The sequence below is a fragment of the Somniosus microcephalus genome, chromosome 18, assembly GCF_052327205.1.
Source record: "Somniosus microcephalus isolate GS21.2 chromosome 18, FLI_Smic_1.0, whole genome shotgun sequence".
NCBI lineage: Eukaryota > Metazoa > Chordata > Chondrichthyes > Squaliformes > Somniosidae > Somniosus > Somniosus microcephalus.
In genome coordinates, this window is record NC_141004.1 from 26,087,178 (window position 1) to 26,102,600 (window position 15,423).

Genomic DNA, 15,423 nt, shown 5'->3' on the forward strand with positions numbered 1-15,423 from the left:
GAGAAAGCGCTCAGTCAAGGTGGCGAGAGGGGTTTCCCAGGAGGTCACACTGGAGATGAGTGTCAGGCTCCAAACTTTCACAGCTGTGGTTATGCCTTCTAAAAGTTCCCCCAGACCTGACACAACAAAGTCCTGCCACCTGCAAATGATGGCTGATCAAATCTCCTATTTAATGGTTGAGCTGCAGCTTATAGTCAGCAATCCAACTGTGCTACCGCCAGGTTTCACCGTCGTGTTTCAGAACAGGCGTGCTTCACATGGGAAAAGGGTTAAAATCACAAAGGCCTATCAAAATGGCATTATGGAGCCAATTTAGTGCTTGTTAAGGGTCTTAACGGCCTATCCCGCCTCTTGGAGGCAGGACGGAGACAGGACCAGTAGACACGGTTTAATGAAAATTGCTTGGAGGCGGGATGGAGGCGGGGTTGTGCCCACCCGCCAGTTTTTGCAATTTTAACCCCCCGCACGCCTCCAATCCCGCCTCAATGGCCCGATGAAATTCGAGCCCCAAGTATCCCAGCATGCTTTTTCAACAGGCCCTTGATGAGATCCAGCAAGCTATCAATCTCCCACAATAGCTAGACTGAAAAGAATATGAACAAGATAAAGGAGGTATGGAATGCCTATCTGTTCAGCAAACCTTGTAATACCACAAAGGGAAAGATGGTCCTGCCCCTACTATTGACCCTACTCCGCATTAACAGAATACCTATGGAAGTGTTTAGTGTGGAGTCGTTAGGGACATTAGAAGGGGATGCCCTTAAGAAATTTGAGACCTACCCTGAACATTTAGTGAAGAGGCACCATGGAGAATGTCCTGTTGCTGATTGGTGGTGGGGCCTTGAATTTGCCGTTGTGATGTGCTCCAAGGGAATATATCACTGTGTGGGCTCTCGACGGGTGAAGAGGGTCCTGAATGTATCGTCCGGGTGACCAATCTTTGGAGGGGGACGAGGTCAGCTTAAGGCTAAATAAGGGTAGATACTAAGGAGATATTAAGACAGATGACCAAAAGCTTGGTCAAAGAGGTAGGTTTTAAGGAGCGTCTTAAAGGAAGAAAGAGAGGTAGAGAGGAGGAGAGGTTTAGGGGGGGAATTCCAGAGCTTAGGGCCTAGGCAGCTGAAGGCACAGCCGCCAATGGTGGAGCGATTAAAATCAGGGATGCTCAACAGGCTAGATTGAATAACGCTCCTTGGGACATTTTACTATGTTTTAAGGCGCTATATAAATGCATGTTATTGTTATGATTACAGTACATTGCTGAGCACTATAAAAGGTGCTTTATTCTTCATCTAAGGGTGCATTTACACTACCACGGTAGCGTCAGAGTGAAGCAGTTTCTCTTCACATCAAAGCTGCAATTATAGTGTGAATGCCGTCTTATTCAGGGCTTGACCCGATATTAGACTGAAGCAGAGGGAAACCCCTGGAGGAGAGAGTCTCATTCTACTTTGCTTGGGAGTCAGCTCAGTTCTGAACACCCAATTTCCACTGCACAAGTTTAGCATTGGCACAAAGATGAAAACTGCTGTGCACTGATACTAAACCTGTAGTTGTAAATGCACCCCAGTCACACTATATCCAAGCTGCTAATGCTGCCACTGTTTCTAAATAGTGAGTTTGCATATTAAGGTTTGTATTGTTACAATATCCATCTTAGAGCTAGTAAGATAAACATATTCTTGTTATTGATATTGTTATCTAATTCTTATGGATTACAATTCCATGAGCCACAGTGTGAATCAGTCAGCTTTTATCTAGTGTATACTGTATATAAATACAATTACTTAATGTACTAAATAGTTACAAATAAATTAACGTACAAGAGATTAAAACCAACTGCAAGCATGTTGTGGAATATCATTGTTTTCAGTTACTATCCTGTTTAAAATTAAGAATGAGTGTTTTGAATTTGGTTTGTCGAGGATTATTTCATGTTGGGGGCGGGGGGGCATTTGGTGATCTCAAACTTTTGGCTTCAGAGAGCTCAACCAATGAGAAAACTTGAAAATTCGCTTTGCATTTAATCCACCTGCATTTTACTGAAATCAAGACTGAATTCTATGAGATAACCCCACATTTTAAAGATTCACCCCATTACATAATAAACACATACTGCTGAAAGCTTTAGTGCTTGCAATTTTTATTACAATACTACTTACATTTATATAGCATCTTAACACATTAAAATGTCTCTATGAGCTTTGCACAATGAATTACTTTTGCTGTGCAGTGACTTGCTATGTAGGCTTTGGGGGAATGGGATAACTCAGATACACGGCTTAGTAATGAAGGTTTTGCATACCCCATGTAACTCATCGTTCCAGCAGCTAATGCAAATTATTTCCCATGATCTTTTCACCTACTCAAGAGTTCACGTGTAGTTTTCAGTTAGGGTCAAACAGTGCTGCACTTTCTTCAGACGGAATAGTTTAATATAAAAAAAGCATTGCAAGCTGCTGTTTAGTACATGGCTCAGCAGAAAGTCTGATATCACAAATTAAATAGTCTCGCAACAACCTGACGAGAACAGATTATCGGCAGTGGTTTTATTGCTGTGACTGGATCCCTTGCCATTACTATAATAAACCACGTCATCGCTTCTTCTTGCCAGATTTGGGGGCTTTGTTCAAGCCTTCAATATACTTCGGCGGGATTCTGTACTCCTCTGTAACATGATCACAAAACAAATGTTAAGACCGAACAGAACGATTCTCAGAACAACCTTTGCTAGTGGTTAGTTACGAAGATGTCAACATAGTGGAAACTGAATGAATGCATATTATCTAATTAAAATATCACACTTGTGACATAAAATTCAACAACTGGTACACACAATAAGTAACGTAATCCTTTGGTGTGGACAGTATTTATAAACTATATATGGGGGGGGGGGGGGGAAAAGAGTACTTTATAATGAAACTACTTGCTTCTCCCATCCACCAATGGAGTATTCCCCTTTAATTAAAAGGGACCATACCAGGTCTTTACCTCCCTCTTCTCCCCAAGTGTCCACGTATGATATCCAGGGCTTCTAAAATGGTAAAACTCCAAAACTATACTCTGTTTTATGTAAAGATAGCACATCTCGTGAGAAAATACAACATCTGTTGGGGAAACGCAAGACAAAGTAGCAGTGGCTCCAGTCAACTGAGGGGTGTAGAGCTGTGTGCTTTTTTAACCCCTTTCCCTCTGAATTTTCTCCCCTCATTACTACTCTAGGCAGTGCCTAGTACATCCATATCTAGCTCTACTATATCTACTAATAGACCCCAGTATCATCCAAGTAACATACATCACAATTTGAAAATCCATACAAGTCTAATACAGGTACTGAAACATTTCACACACCGCATATACTCCAGTATGATACATCGTACAAGATCAGAAAAGACTCCAGTCCAACTGGCCGGTGCCAAAAACAAATTCCTATTAATCATTTGCTCCCTTGGCAGTCCATTCCTCCTGTTTATCTTCCTTGGTGTAAAGTTGTTCCTTGAACCTACCCTCTTCAAAGCTTGAGCTTGTGTCGCCTGGAGTGATCTCACATGAATCAGGGTTCAATTAGTTTATTCTATTGAATACTTGAGTAATATCTCCCCGATCCCTCTTCTCCAGAGGAAACAATTCCGGATGTTTCAATCTCTCTTCCTAACTCAGATGCTTTAAGTTAGGCAGCAGTTTGAATCTAAATACATCACATCCACAGAATTTCCACGCAATAAGGAAGGATCATCATTTCCTTCAGTAAGTTTGTTAACAAGATCTCCCTCCCATGCATCCATGCTGACTCCCTCTTACCACGCCTATCAAGGTGTTTTATTGTTCAATCTTTCAGGATGCCCAATTGCCCACTGGACTTTAGTTCCTTGGATCGTCCCTGTGCCCCTTTTTAAAGATTGGCATTACGTTGGTTGCTTTTCTATCCTTGGGATCAGAAACATCTCCTATTTATAAGATTCTCCGAAGGACGGTGGCAAGGCAATACAAGTTTTGCTACAAGCCACTTCTTGAGGTACCCTTGTATAAAGTTCATCCAGGCCCGGTGCCCTTTCTTCCTTGAACGTCCTCAGCCTATCAGTGATTGCCTTATCTGAAACTTCTATTTCTTATATTTTTTTTTTAAATTTATTCATTGATGGGATGTGGGCGTCGCTGGCTAGGCCTGCATTTAGTGCCCATCCCTTCTACTACTCCTCCCTCACGAGCAAAGAAATTCAACTTCCATGTTGGGAAACCTGCCCACGGTTTCCTCCGTGAACACAGAAAAGATGAATTAATTAAGTGTACTTGTTCTTCCTTGATCACTTGATGTTTTGTCACCGTTGGATCTTTCAATGACCTACCATTTCATCTTTCACCTGTTTGCTATGAATATATCTATAGAAATGCTGAACATTTCTTTCAATATTCTCTGCTATCCTAACCTCATTTTCTATTTTAGCTCTTCTGACCAGTTTTTTTAAACCTCCATCACTTTGCTTTTTGTATTCAACTTATTCCACCACGCTACCTGCAGCTTTAGATACTGTAGAGGCAATCTCTCTCTCTTCCCCTCCCCTTCCCCCATTCCCTGCTTCACTTCCATTTTAGCCCACATCAGGCCTTTCCTTCTGTTAACCTCTTCCCTAGTGGTATGTATCTGCTCCATACTCCATGTATAGTTTTCCTTCTAGCTTTTCCCTTAACAGTGCTGTCCGGTTTCCTTAGTATACTTCTCATCAGTACTCACCTCCACTTAACATGTGCTAACATCATTACTTTCCCAAATCATATTAAGCCCTTCAAAAAAAAATCCCTTTGGTCACCATGCCAATATGTCTACATTAGTATTTTATACTGTCATGCTTCAAGAAGAATACAATGGTGCCAAATGTAAAGTACATTTCATGTAGTTTAAAAGAATACATAGATCATGCAAAATTCTACGGGCTGTAAGATATAATTCGCTGTTCGTTGTGACTTGGCTGAATTTAACGTACCAGCATGCTTTGAGAGTTCGGCAAATAAACCTTTAAACAGATTTAGTTAACTTCTGTAACCCTTTTAGACATGGCATAAGTGACCCATTGTCTACAGATTTAATTAACTTCTGCAACCTCATCAGACAGAACCTCGAGAGTTCTGCAAAACAAACCTTTAAGCTGATTGGACAATGAGGAACTTCTGCAACCCCTTCAGACCTGGCGCAAGTGGCCTTGAGGCCCATTGACTACAGATAAGGAGAAGAGATACCCATGATTGAACAATCGGCAACGTGGTCTGGGACGCGTACGCATTGGGAGGCCTGCCAAGTTTTGGGTATAAAGGAAACAGTTCGGGAACGCTTGGGACTGCCGCAGTGAGTCAGGCGATTTGACGGTCGCACAGAAAGAAGGGCCTACTGGTCACCGCTGAACTGGTCACTCGCTGGTGTTAGTACGTATGTATGCTTCTGCTTGCTCGTTGAAGCTTATGCTTGCGTGTAAACTTGATTGATTTTAAGTAAAGAAGGAGTTACCCTGAAATCTTTGCCTCGTTGTCTTCATTCTGGTTCGGGTCTGAATTCTAAGTAACTGTCAGACAGGGATACCGTAAAGGGCCTAGTTTTACAGGGCTTAGGAGTTAAGTAAACAATTTTATTTTACCCGTGAACATTTTGTTTTAAATGAAAGTACTTGCCTGTTAGGAGCTTGGCAATATGATTAACCTGGTTGCCTTGAACCTGAAGTGCCATCTTGTCCTTTGTACCAGGGACTTGATTCATAGTTACACTGGCCTGAGCTCTTAGCTGAAGGGCATTTCCCACGATCTGAGGGTCTAAGCCATACACTTCAAGGTTTGTAATAATAGTTACCTGTCAGAAAATAAATAAAGCCATAGATTGCAGTATAACAATAACAATAGAGCGCCTTTAACGTAGAAAAGCATCCAAGGCGCTTCACAGAGGTGTAAACAGACAAAAAGGTCACAGAGCCAAAGAAGTGTTTTTTTTTTAAAAGAGCATTATAAAGCAAGAGAGGGAGGTGGAGAGATGTAGGGGTTTAGGGAGGCAATTACAGAGCATGGGGCCGAGACGGCTGAAGACACAGCAGCCAACAACGGGGTTGAAGGGGTGGAATGAACAAGAAGCCAGAGTTGGAGGAACGGAGAATTCTGGGGGCGGGTGGGAGTAGAGGAGCTGTAGGGATGGAGAAGGTTACAGAGAGACAAGGTCATGATGGTTTATAAACAGAGAGATAAGAATTTTGCATTGGAGGGCCAGAAGCCAGTGCAGTGAGCGGAACTTGGTGAGGGATAGGATATGGATGGGCTTTGGATGAGCTGAAAAAGCACAGACGGCAGCCTGAGGGATTCAAGCCTGAGATGATGGCGGGAAGTAGGAAGGTGGGGAATAGTAATGGGCTGGGGTAGGAGTTGGGGGGTTGGAGTGAACCCGAGAGTGAAGGAAAGGTGGCATGACTGAGTGACAGGAAAGGGAGGAGACAGGAGGGAAGGTCTGAGAGGGACCGCAAGAAAAAAAGAAAGGGGGATAGAAATAATGGGCTTAGCTCCGGAGTGCACTGTTCTGTATTGATGGTGTAAGTAATACTTATAACTTCAATTTAGAATCTCAATTCATGTTTCAAGTCTTTAACATCAATGAGAAACTCAACGGGCGCGATCTTGCCAGCCCTGCAATCCATAACAAGACTGCTGTGAACCAAATACAACCTATGTATACACGAAATAATGACAAACAGCAATGCTGCATATTCTACATCATAGGACAATACTTCTGCAGTTCCTACTTCACGTGGCATCTTCAAATTAGAACAAATGACAGTAGTAAGAAAAAGAATTGCAAAGAAAATTCACAACTTTATATGCATACTATAAATATCACTAAAAATTAACACAGTAAAAACTCAGTTAATGAGCATAAGCCATTGAAGTGATGATGCTCAAATCCCTCGACTTGACTTAATTCACCGAGAGGTATTCATTATAGTCCCTCTGATAACTTAGTTTTCAGCTACTGACCTTTTTGTTTGAAGCGCGCTGTGCTACATCAATGCTAATGGGTTTAATGTTACCCTTTCGAACGACTGGCTTCTGCCCTGGAAAAGTCACTTGATGACACTGCTGAAGCCTCTCCAGGCACCTGTAAAACAAACTCTAGCTGTAATTCATTACAGCAGCAAATCAGATTAAGCACAAGATTTTGATTAAACCCATCCCTTTGAGGGCAATTACTGACAGCTTCTACAGTATTAATAATGCTAGATTTGCATGCTTGAATGCTGCACATTTTAAAAGGAAAATTACACAATATTCCCTAATGTTTTTGAAGGATTTGAAGAATAAGAACATAAGAAATAGGAGCAGGAGTAGGCCATTCGGCCCTTCGAGCCTGCTCCGCCATTCAATGAGACCATGGCTGATCTTCTACCTCATCTCCATCTTCCCGCACTATCCCCAGATCCCTCGATTCCCTTAGTATCCAAAAATCTATCGATCTCTGCCTTGAACATACTCATCGACTGAGCATCCACAGCCCTCTGGGGTAGAGAATTCCAAAGATTCACAACCCTCTGAGTGAAGAAATTTCTCCTCATCTCAGTCCTAAATGGCCGACCCCTTATTCTGAGACTGTGAGCCCCAGTTGGTTTGTGATCTCTAAATTCGCAGAGCATGTGAACTTTAACCTTTTTGGGTGCATGCAGGGAAAATGGCAAGACAAAAAGCAGAGCGCGCACGGTATTTTTTTGACCGTTGTGACTGGTTTACTTCCTTGGTCCCCGAGTGGTATTAGATGTTTGTTAAGTAAATATACACATGTCTGAAGTATGTTTACCTGTATTGTGTGAAAGGCATTTTCTACTAAAATTAGTGCAGGTGGCTAAATCAGTGTTGCCGCAGCCTCATTCTGTGGCTGGTCAATGAGTTCTACTGGACACCATTGAAGTAGCGCAGACCCACACATCAGTAGCTGGCAGCATTACCACAGCAAGACTGATATATAAAAGCAGCTGTAGCTGATCTGAACCAAGATTGACTAGGTATAACAAAACTTGAAAACAGATTGAAAACAATTTTTTTTTAACCCAGCTGACTTACATTGGCTCCTGGTCCCCCAACGCCGCAAATTCAACATTTTCATTGTGTTTAAATCGCTTCATGGCTTCGCGCCTCCAATCTCTATAACCCTCTTCAGCCCTACAACCTTCCCAGAACTCTGCGTTCCACCAACTCTGGCCTCTTGTGCAGCTCCCATTCCCTACGTGCCTTCAGCCATCTAGCACGGAGCTCTGGAATCCTCTCCATAAACGTTCCCACTTCTCCGCCTTTAAGACTCTCCTTAACACCCACCTCTTTGGCCAAGGTTTTAGTCACCCCTCCTAATATCTCCCTCCTTGTCTCGGCAACAATTTTTGTCTGATTACAGGAAACTTTGTGCTATCCGGCACCGACGGGACCGAGCTGTTGCCGTCCCAGCAAAACTGCCGGGCAAACCAGTGCTAATGTTGAAACATACGGAGATTTTCAGCTCCGTGTGAATCAACAAACCCTGTTGCTTAGCAACAGCTTCAAAACAGTCGGCTGCAGCTTAAAAGCGTCTCTAGCTGAAGCTGTTGCTTAGCTACAGACCTTGCAGAGCCTGACTGGGGAAAAAAAAGCAACGAGAAGTAAAAAAACTTATAGGAAACGGCTCCTGAATTTTGCCGGTAGATAGAGCTTTCCGGACTTTTAACCTCCGGATAAACCAGTTTCCTATACATTTTTATGAGGCACTTTGGAATGCTTTTGTACATTAAAGGCACTCTATAAATGCAAGCTGTTGTTAATCTTAATGTTGCAGTCTCTCAGTGGACAATGTTGCAATGTTACAGCCAGACTGCAGCATTTTAACAGCGCTGCTTACCTGGTAAAGAGGTCATCCCATTTGAGTTTAGTTATAGCATGGTACTCAGATTTTTCCAATATGCAGTCACAAAGAGTAGGATTAATAGTTACATAACTGAGGAAAAGAAACAAAGTGAAATGATCACTGTAAAATGCAGCAGGAATGCCAAAAGTCTAATTATGTGCTTCTGGATGGATTGAAACAACCATCATCGCTAAATAGCTTAGACGAGGATTTATTTTAAGTTTCATATGCTACTCCATTCCGATATCTATCCCTTTGAGGATTATGGCAGTAATTTTACATGACAGTAAAATCACAGCGACATCACAATGTTGCTTCGTGCTTTTTCTAGGAAGTACTAACCACGATTTTCTACGTGAGCAGCAGAGTTACCAGCTTTTTGTTTTGGTAACTTTTTATTTCGAGATAAAATGCACCAACATGAAAACAAAATAAGAGGCAATTAGAAAAAGATGCATCAGATTGCAGGTCGTGTCATTGTAAAGGAATATAATCAAATACGAAGCTGTGTGACTAATGCACATGAATCTACTGTATAGCTGATGCGCTAAAGTATTAGGACACGTATAGCCCTCACACCCCATGTTCAAAGTACTTAGTCAATTCTTCTAAATGCTCAACTGAATGACTAGGCTACTCTAACAGGGACCTAGGGATGATTTTGCCAATGGGGAGCTTTTGGAGGCGGGACTCCCACTTGTCGGGTTTCAGTCCCGCCTCCATCAACTTCTGGTCCCCACGCTATTTTCCCTTGATTGACCATGCTAAGCCCAGAGAACGTCAACGTATGTTTCATCCGTGAATTGTCAACGTTTGACAGCTCTGTGAAACTGTCAAACACTGACATTCTCTGTAGTTTGATGAGGTCTTGAATTCAAGACCTCATCAAACCTCTTTCTTTTGCAGAAGTGAGATGGTTGTTGCATTGGAGAATGCAACGGCCATCTGTCATCTCTACCGCGGAGTTGCGAGACTCTCCACATACCCACCGACTGAAGCCTGCAGGAAGAAACAAAGGTAAGTACACTTTTTCTAACACATTGCTCTTACCTCAGCCATCACTTACCTCCACAGCACACTTTTGGACCCTCTGACCCCCGTCAGACCCTCTACTCGCCTCGCTGACCTGGCGGGTTTCGGAGCCTTCGGGAAGCCCGCACTTGAGGGTAAAAAAGGGATAATCCTATTTTCTGCCTGTTAACTACCTGTTAACAGGCAGTTAAGTGGCTTTAATCCCTTCCCGCCTCCAAGGAGACAGGACCCGGTGCTGGGCGGCTACCCGCCTCCTGGCAGGATGGCATGGAGGCAGGTTGGGCACCCGCCCCCAAATTCTGCCATTTTCCCGGCAGTCCCGTCTCCATACCCGCCTCCCCAGGGCTGGCAAAATCGTCCCCCATAATACAATGGAATTAAAATAAACGTTTCAAAGGAGTTAGCCAACTAAAAGTTGTTTTTTTTAAAACCCTAATTGGCATGTGAAACATGATCAGCGGGCCCTCGTGGATAGCTGTCTAACGTAATAATACACATTCTCTGTTAACAAGTAACAAGACACATTTAGGCCATCTAGATGGCAGAACCCTTGGCCTTTTCTAATTACTGTATTTTCTCACAGTGTATAATAATGTCAATGCTCTGTGCCACTCTGTTGTCTGGATGACAGACTCCTTTATCCTTTTCCAAGTTCTTTAAACAAGTCTGAATTATTTTCAAGATTTATATACCATGTGTATCACTTACTTTTTATTGTAGTCGTCTATCAGTTCATTGGATTTTACATAATTTGTGATGATACTTCTAACGTCCGCATTCGAGAGCGTGGCATCTTTTCTAAACAAAATGAAAATAAATTTCAATTCATTAAATATATTCAAGAAGGAGTTGGATATATTTCTTAAGGCTAAAGGGATCAAGGGATATGGGGAGAAGGCAGGGACAGGGCACTGAATTTGGATGATCAGCCATGATCGCATTGAATGGCGGAGCAGGCTCGAGGGGCCGAATGGCCTACTCCTGCTCCTATCTTCTATGTTTCTATGTTTACCAGGGGAAACAAAGCAGAATTCTTTATCTCTGGATGCATGTTTACGGAACCATATCAGAGTGGTGCAGTGGGTTAATATACCTCTGGGACCTAAGCTAGAATTCAGCCTAGACTGATGGGATCAGAGTCTCCGCTCTCCGATGCCAGTAAAAATACCAAGTGAAATGGAGTTTCAGTAGTCTTGAACCAGTTCCTAGTGCATCGAGGTCTACAGTATAAAATTGCCCATAATTCAAAACAAAATGACAAATCTTTCTCACAGAGCCACAAAGAGCGTTGGTGTAAGAAATTGAAATGGTATCAGTAGAATAGGTATTACTATTTGAAGGTGCAGCTACGTGAGTGCCAGAAGCACGCGCAACAAAATAACAAAATTCAAGGTCTTTATGGTAATTGGAAAGTATGATAGAATAGGAAACCATGATGTAATAAGGAACTTAAAAAGACAGGTTGTGAAGGAATAAGCCATATAACCTATTCAGAAAAATACACTATCTTATGAAAGAATTCTGGTCTTATTAAAACATGACAAACTGGGTTTGGAAATTTAGAAACCTAACGATGAAATAGCTATGAAAGCATTCTGGCTTTTGAGATAAGACAGTTGTTGACCCTAAATAAATAACCTTATTGAAACAGAAGGTGAAGGGCGCCGACAGGCTGACCTTTTGGGCAAAAAAACAATGGTTCACCCTGGATAAGGTGTTCTAATTTAAACTTCGTAAAGACAGCACATAAGATAAGGAACATCTGCCCTCGTAAAGATGACAAAGTAAGGAACACCTGCCGTCACACCGTTTTTATATGGTAAACTTAGAACACCTAGAGATGAGACAAGATTCTGGCTGAAGTGGCAGTAAGAGTTGCAGAGGTCGGCAGAAAAATGACTAGAGATAATTAGCTTGCATCAGCAGAAAACCTTAAAGGAAATACCACTGGAAAAGGGTATAAATATTGAACTCTCAAATGGGATAATAGACTTGCTTTAATCGGGCAAACTGATTCTCGGCTTCAGAGGCGGCTCTGTAGTCTACCACTCTTTGTACCTCGGTGATCAAAGGTATTTGATATTGATGGATATCCTGTATGGAGAACTTTAAGAACTGTAATACTGCAGCGAAGTTAAGATTTAAAAGTAAGATTCACTGTTAATAATAAGAGAGCATTTTTTTCTCTTTTTAAGAACGGTTAATGTTGCGATTGACTGATTCACCAACTGTAAATTGCATGTTGGTTCTTTAATAAATCTATATATTTTTAGAATTGTCTCAAATAAGACTTCTGTATCAAAAACTCGCAAACTCAATCTCTGTACACTCTTTAGTGAGGAGTTGCAGAGTTCTAAGGGAGTTTTCCGGAGCCTCATAATATCCGGAATGTTACAGTCTAGCTAAACTTATTAAAAGCGCTATCTGGAGGACGGTAACATTCTTGGGTTGTTCCTTTTCTTTAGGGAGAGATAGCCTGGACCTTTAGACCCAATTAAGCGTCTTTAGGATTTGGCTACCTCAAACTTTAGTTGAAAGTGAACGTCTGAGAAATACGCCTGATCCGGGGTAGCCCTAAAGGGGCTAGGACTAGTAAATATCCCTTCAAGGTAACGTTCAGTGATGGAGTGGAGTACAAGGGTGTAGAGTGTTTTGGAAGGTCAGATTGAGAAGGAAAGACGATGATGTATCTCATGAACACCTGGGAGGTAAAAGAAATAGATCCTTACATTTTGGGGTCTTTGCTACCCTTCTTCCTCTAGATTTATCAGCTATCATATCTTGGATTGCTCTCAAACACAAGTCCCAACTCCCCATGATCTCAAGCGTATCTTCACTAAGCCCACTATTTAGGTAACTTTTCAGGAATGTGCCAGAACAGCATACAGGAAAACATATTTCAGTCTTTTGAATATTAAGTGATTTTATTTAATAAATAACAAGCAACTAAATAACAGTAATCTATACCTTTTCCCATTCTAAATTCCTGTCTTGATTTAATATGGAATTTGCCACGGTGTCTAAAACAAGCCCAAGTAACTACAAAACAATTAGTCTTACTGCAATAACTGGCAAAATAATGCAAGTGATCATTAAGAACAAAGCTGAGAAGTATCTATATGAAAATAGTCTAACGTGTGCAAGGCAACAGAAGGGGCCATTTCTGCCTGATCAACGTCTGTGATCATTTTTGAGGAACTGTTGCCCCAAGTGGTTGTTAGAAAGACCTATGATATAGTATACCAAGGCTTCCAGAAAACATTCAATCAAGTTCCCCACATAGCTTAGGGCAATGGGTACCACAAGTAAAACTTACAGGTGGATAAGGAATTGGCTGAAGAGAGGAAGCTGTGGGTTAAGTTAATAAAGTGGGGAGATGTACTGAATGAAACGCCTCAGGCATTGGCACAGGAGCCCTACTCTTTCTGATCTACCTAACTGACCTGGATGCAAAACCACAATGCAAGTTGATTAAATTGACAAGGTGATAATAAAGGGGGCAGTAGTCTGGAAATCAGCCATATTTGTAAATATGTAGAACTTTGGCAAAGAAGTGCAAGGTTTTGCGCATAGGAAGAAAGAGAAGGAGCAATATATTCAATGAATAATGCTGAACTAACTAGGAAAGAGGCTGAAAGCGATCTGGGAATGGTAGTAGACTCGACTCTGACCAGATCCATTCACGGTACAGCAGCAGTTTACCAAGCAAACAGTGTGGAGCTTATACTGCCAAATCAGTAGAGTTCAAGTCCAAGGTAGTCATAAAGCTGTAAAATACACTGGTCAGGCTACACCCTAAATACTGCATTCAGTTCGGCTCAGCAAGGCAAAGGGGAAATGTTCGAGCCCTGGAAATGTGGCAGTGAAGGGCTGTGAGGCTAACCGCCAATGCTGAAGGCCTGAATTATGAAAAACGGTTAGAAAAAGTTGGACTCTTCTGTCTTGAAACAAGGTGAACGAGAAGGTATATGGAGGTATACATGGTGCCAAGTGAAAAATGTAATCCTGAGCACTATTTTAAGTTAAACCATGACTGTAAGACAAGGGAACACATGCACAAAAGCCAAGTTCGGGACCAATGCCGATAAACACCCACTCACTCAAAGAGCAACAATATCCGGAATGATCTCGATACGATGGTGGAGGAAAAAAATTCCACAGCCATTCAAGAGGCTGCCAGACGCTGCGATGGGGAGGAATGGTAGGCTTCAGTGGAAGGCTGAGCAAGGGAACTGAAAGGCTTCCCACATGGAGTGGCTGAAGCAGATAGCATTGATACATTTAACAACAGCAACTTGCATTTATATAGCGCCTTTAATACAGGGCTATCGGGCAGGGTGGGAAGCGTTAGAGTGGAAGGAGGCTTGTGTGGAGTACAAACACTGGCACAAACCAGGTGGGCCAAATGGCCTGTTTCTGTGCTATAGATTCTATGCAATTCTACATAATCTTTGGTTGGGGCTGAGGCCCGTTGTTGCTGCAGAGCAAAGTGAGCTTTGCACAGTACCTAATGTATGCTGTACCTCACATGGAAGTAATTGATTCTGAAACGGGAAGTGAAAAGCATTGAAATTCTCGTACTTCGACAAGATCACACAGGTACACAAAATTCTGGATCTCACGTCACAATATGGCTATGGCTTATTCAGGAGAAAAACTACAGCCCCTCATCACAACATCCAACCACCTCCCTGCCTCCCTCAGAAGTCCACTGCATGTGCTGATCATTCATGGTGCGAACAAGAACCACGCCCACCCACCACCACCACATCAGTCCCAACCCTACCCCTCACTACCTTGTACCTATGCCCCTTGTCCTATCGGTCATGTGCAACAATCCTGAAGGACTGGGCTTTGGAAATGTAGAGTTGTGGCTCCTCCTACTCCATGGGAAGGGAGAAGTTAGCAGAAGCAAATTGCTGTTTTGGGTACTGATACTGGTTATCAAATCCAGCCCTTTGTATAAATAGAAGTATGTTTTGTTTGGACGAAGCTGGAAACCCTGTTATTTGGTACTTACACGGGTCTTCAGACATGGTTTAACTTAAAGTAGTGTTCTGGGTTTATCTTCAACTGTTGCACATGAAAGATTTATAAGCCAAGTCAAACCTATTGGCCTAGAAATTCAGTGCCCTTAGCGCCGATTTTGCGGCGCTAGAGGGCCTAGCGCTGCAATTGGCGCCGGCGCCAAAATTGCCTGGGGCCCTTCCGCCGCGGTAGACCGGTAGCGCTGCGCCGGCACCGATGACGTCATCGGTGTGCGCAGCGTCCCGGTTGCCATGCCGACGGGCCCCAGCGCCGAAATTCAGTTGCGGCCGCCTCGCCCGTGGCAGCCGCAACTAAGACTCTGGCAACAGAGTCTTACATGACTTTGCGCCGGCGCATTAAAGGCCCCGCGGCGGCCGGCCGCTTTCCCGCCGGCCGCCTGGCCGCAGCTCCCTCCCCGGACTTCCCCCCCCCCCCCCCCCGGGAACAGAAGCAAGCCCGGCACTTGTCCGAGG

At 42.9% G+C, this 15,423-nt stretch overlaps 1 protein-coding gene across 4 annotated transcripts in view; it reads right to left on the minus strand.

Annotated features, from left to right (window-relative positions):
* Positions 1–2,417: 2,417 nt before the first annotated feature.
* The window catches only part of eif2d (eukaryotic translation initiation factor 2D), a 41,795-nt gene continuing 28,789 nt past the window's right edge, over positions 2,418–15,423 (minus strand). For 3 of the 4 annotated variants that reach the window (XM_086011244.1, XM_086011245.1, XM_086011243.1), the window contains 5 exons: positions 10,631–10,720; positions 8,885–8,980; positions 7,003–7,123; positions 5,662–5,836; positions 2,418–2,668 (listed from right to left, as the gene is read on the minus strand). In XM_086011244.1, the coding sequence (XP_085867370.1) occupies positions 2,595–2,668; positions 5,662–5,836; positions 7,003–7,123; positions 8,885–8,980; positions 10,631–10,720 (556 nt within the window). In that variant the 3' untranslated portion in view covers positions 2,418–2,594. The remainder of the gene's footprint in view (positions 2,669–5,661; positions 5,837–7,002; positions 7,124–8,884; positions 8,981–10,630; positions 10,721–15,423) is intronic. The other variant, XR_015081691.1, reaches the window with a different exon arrangement.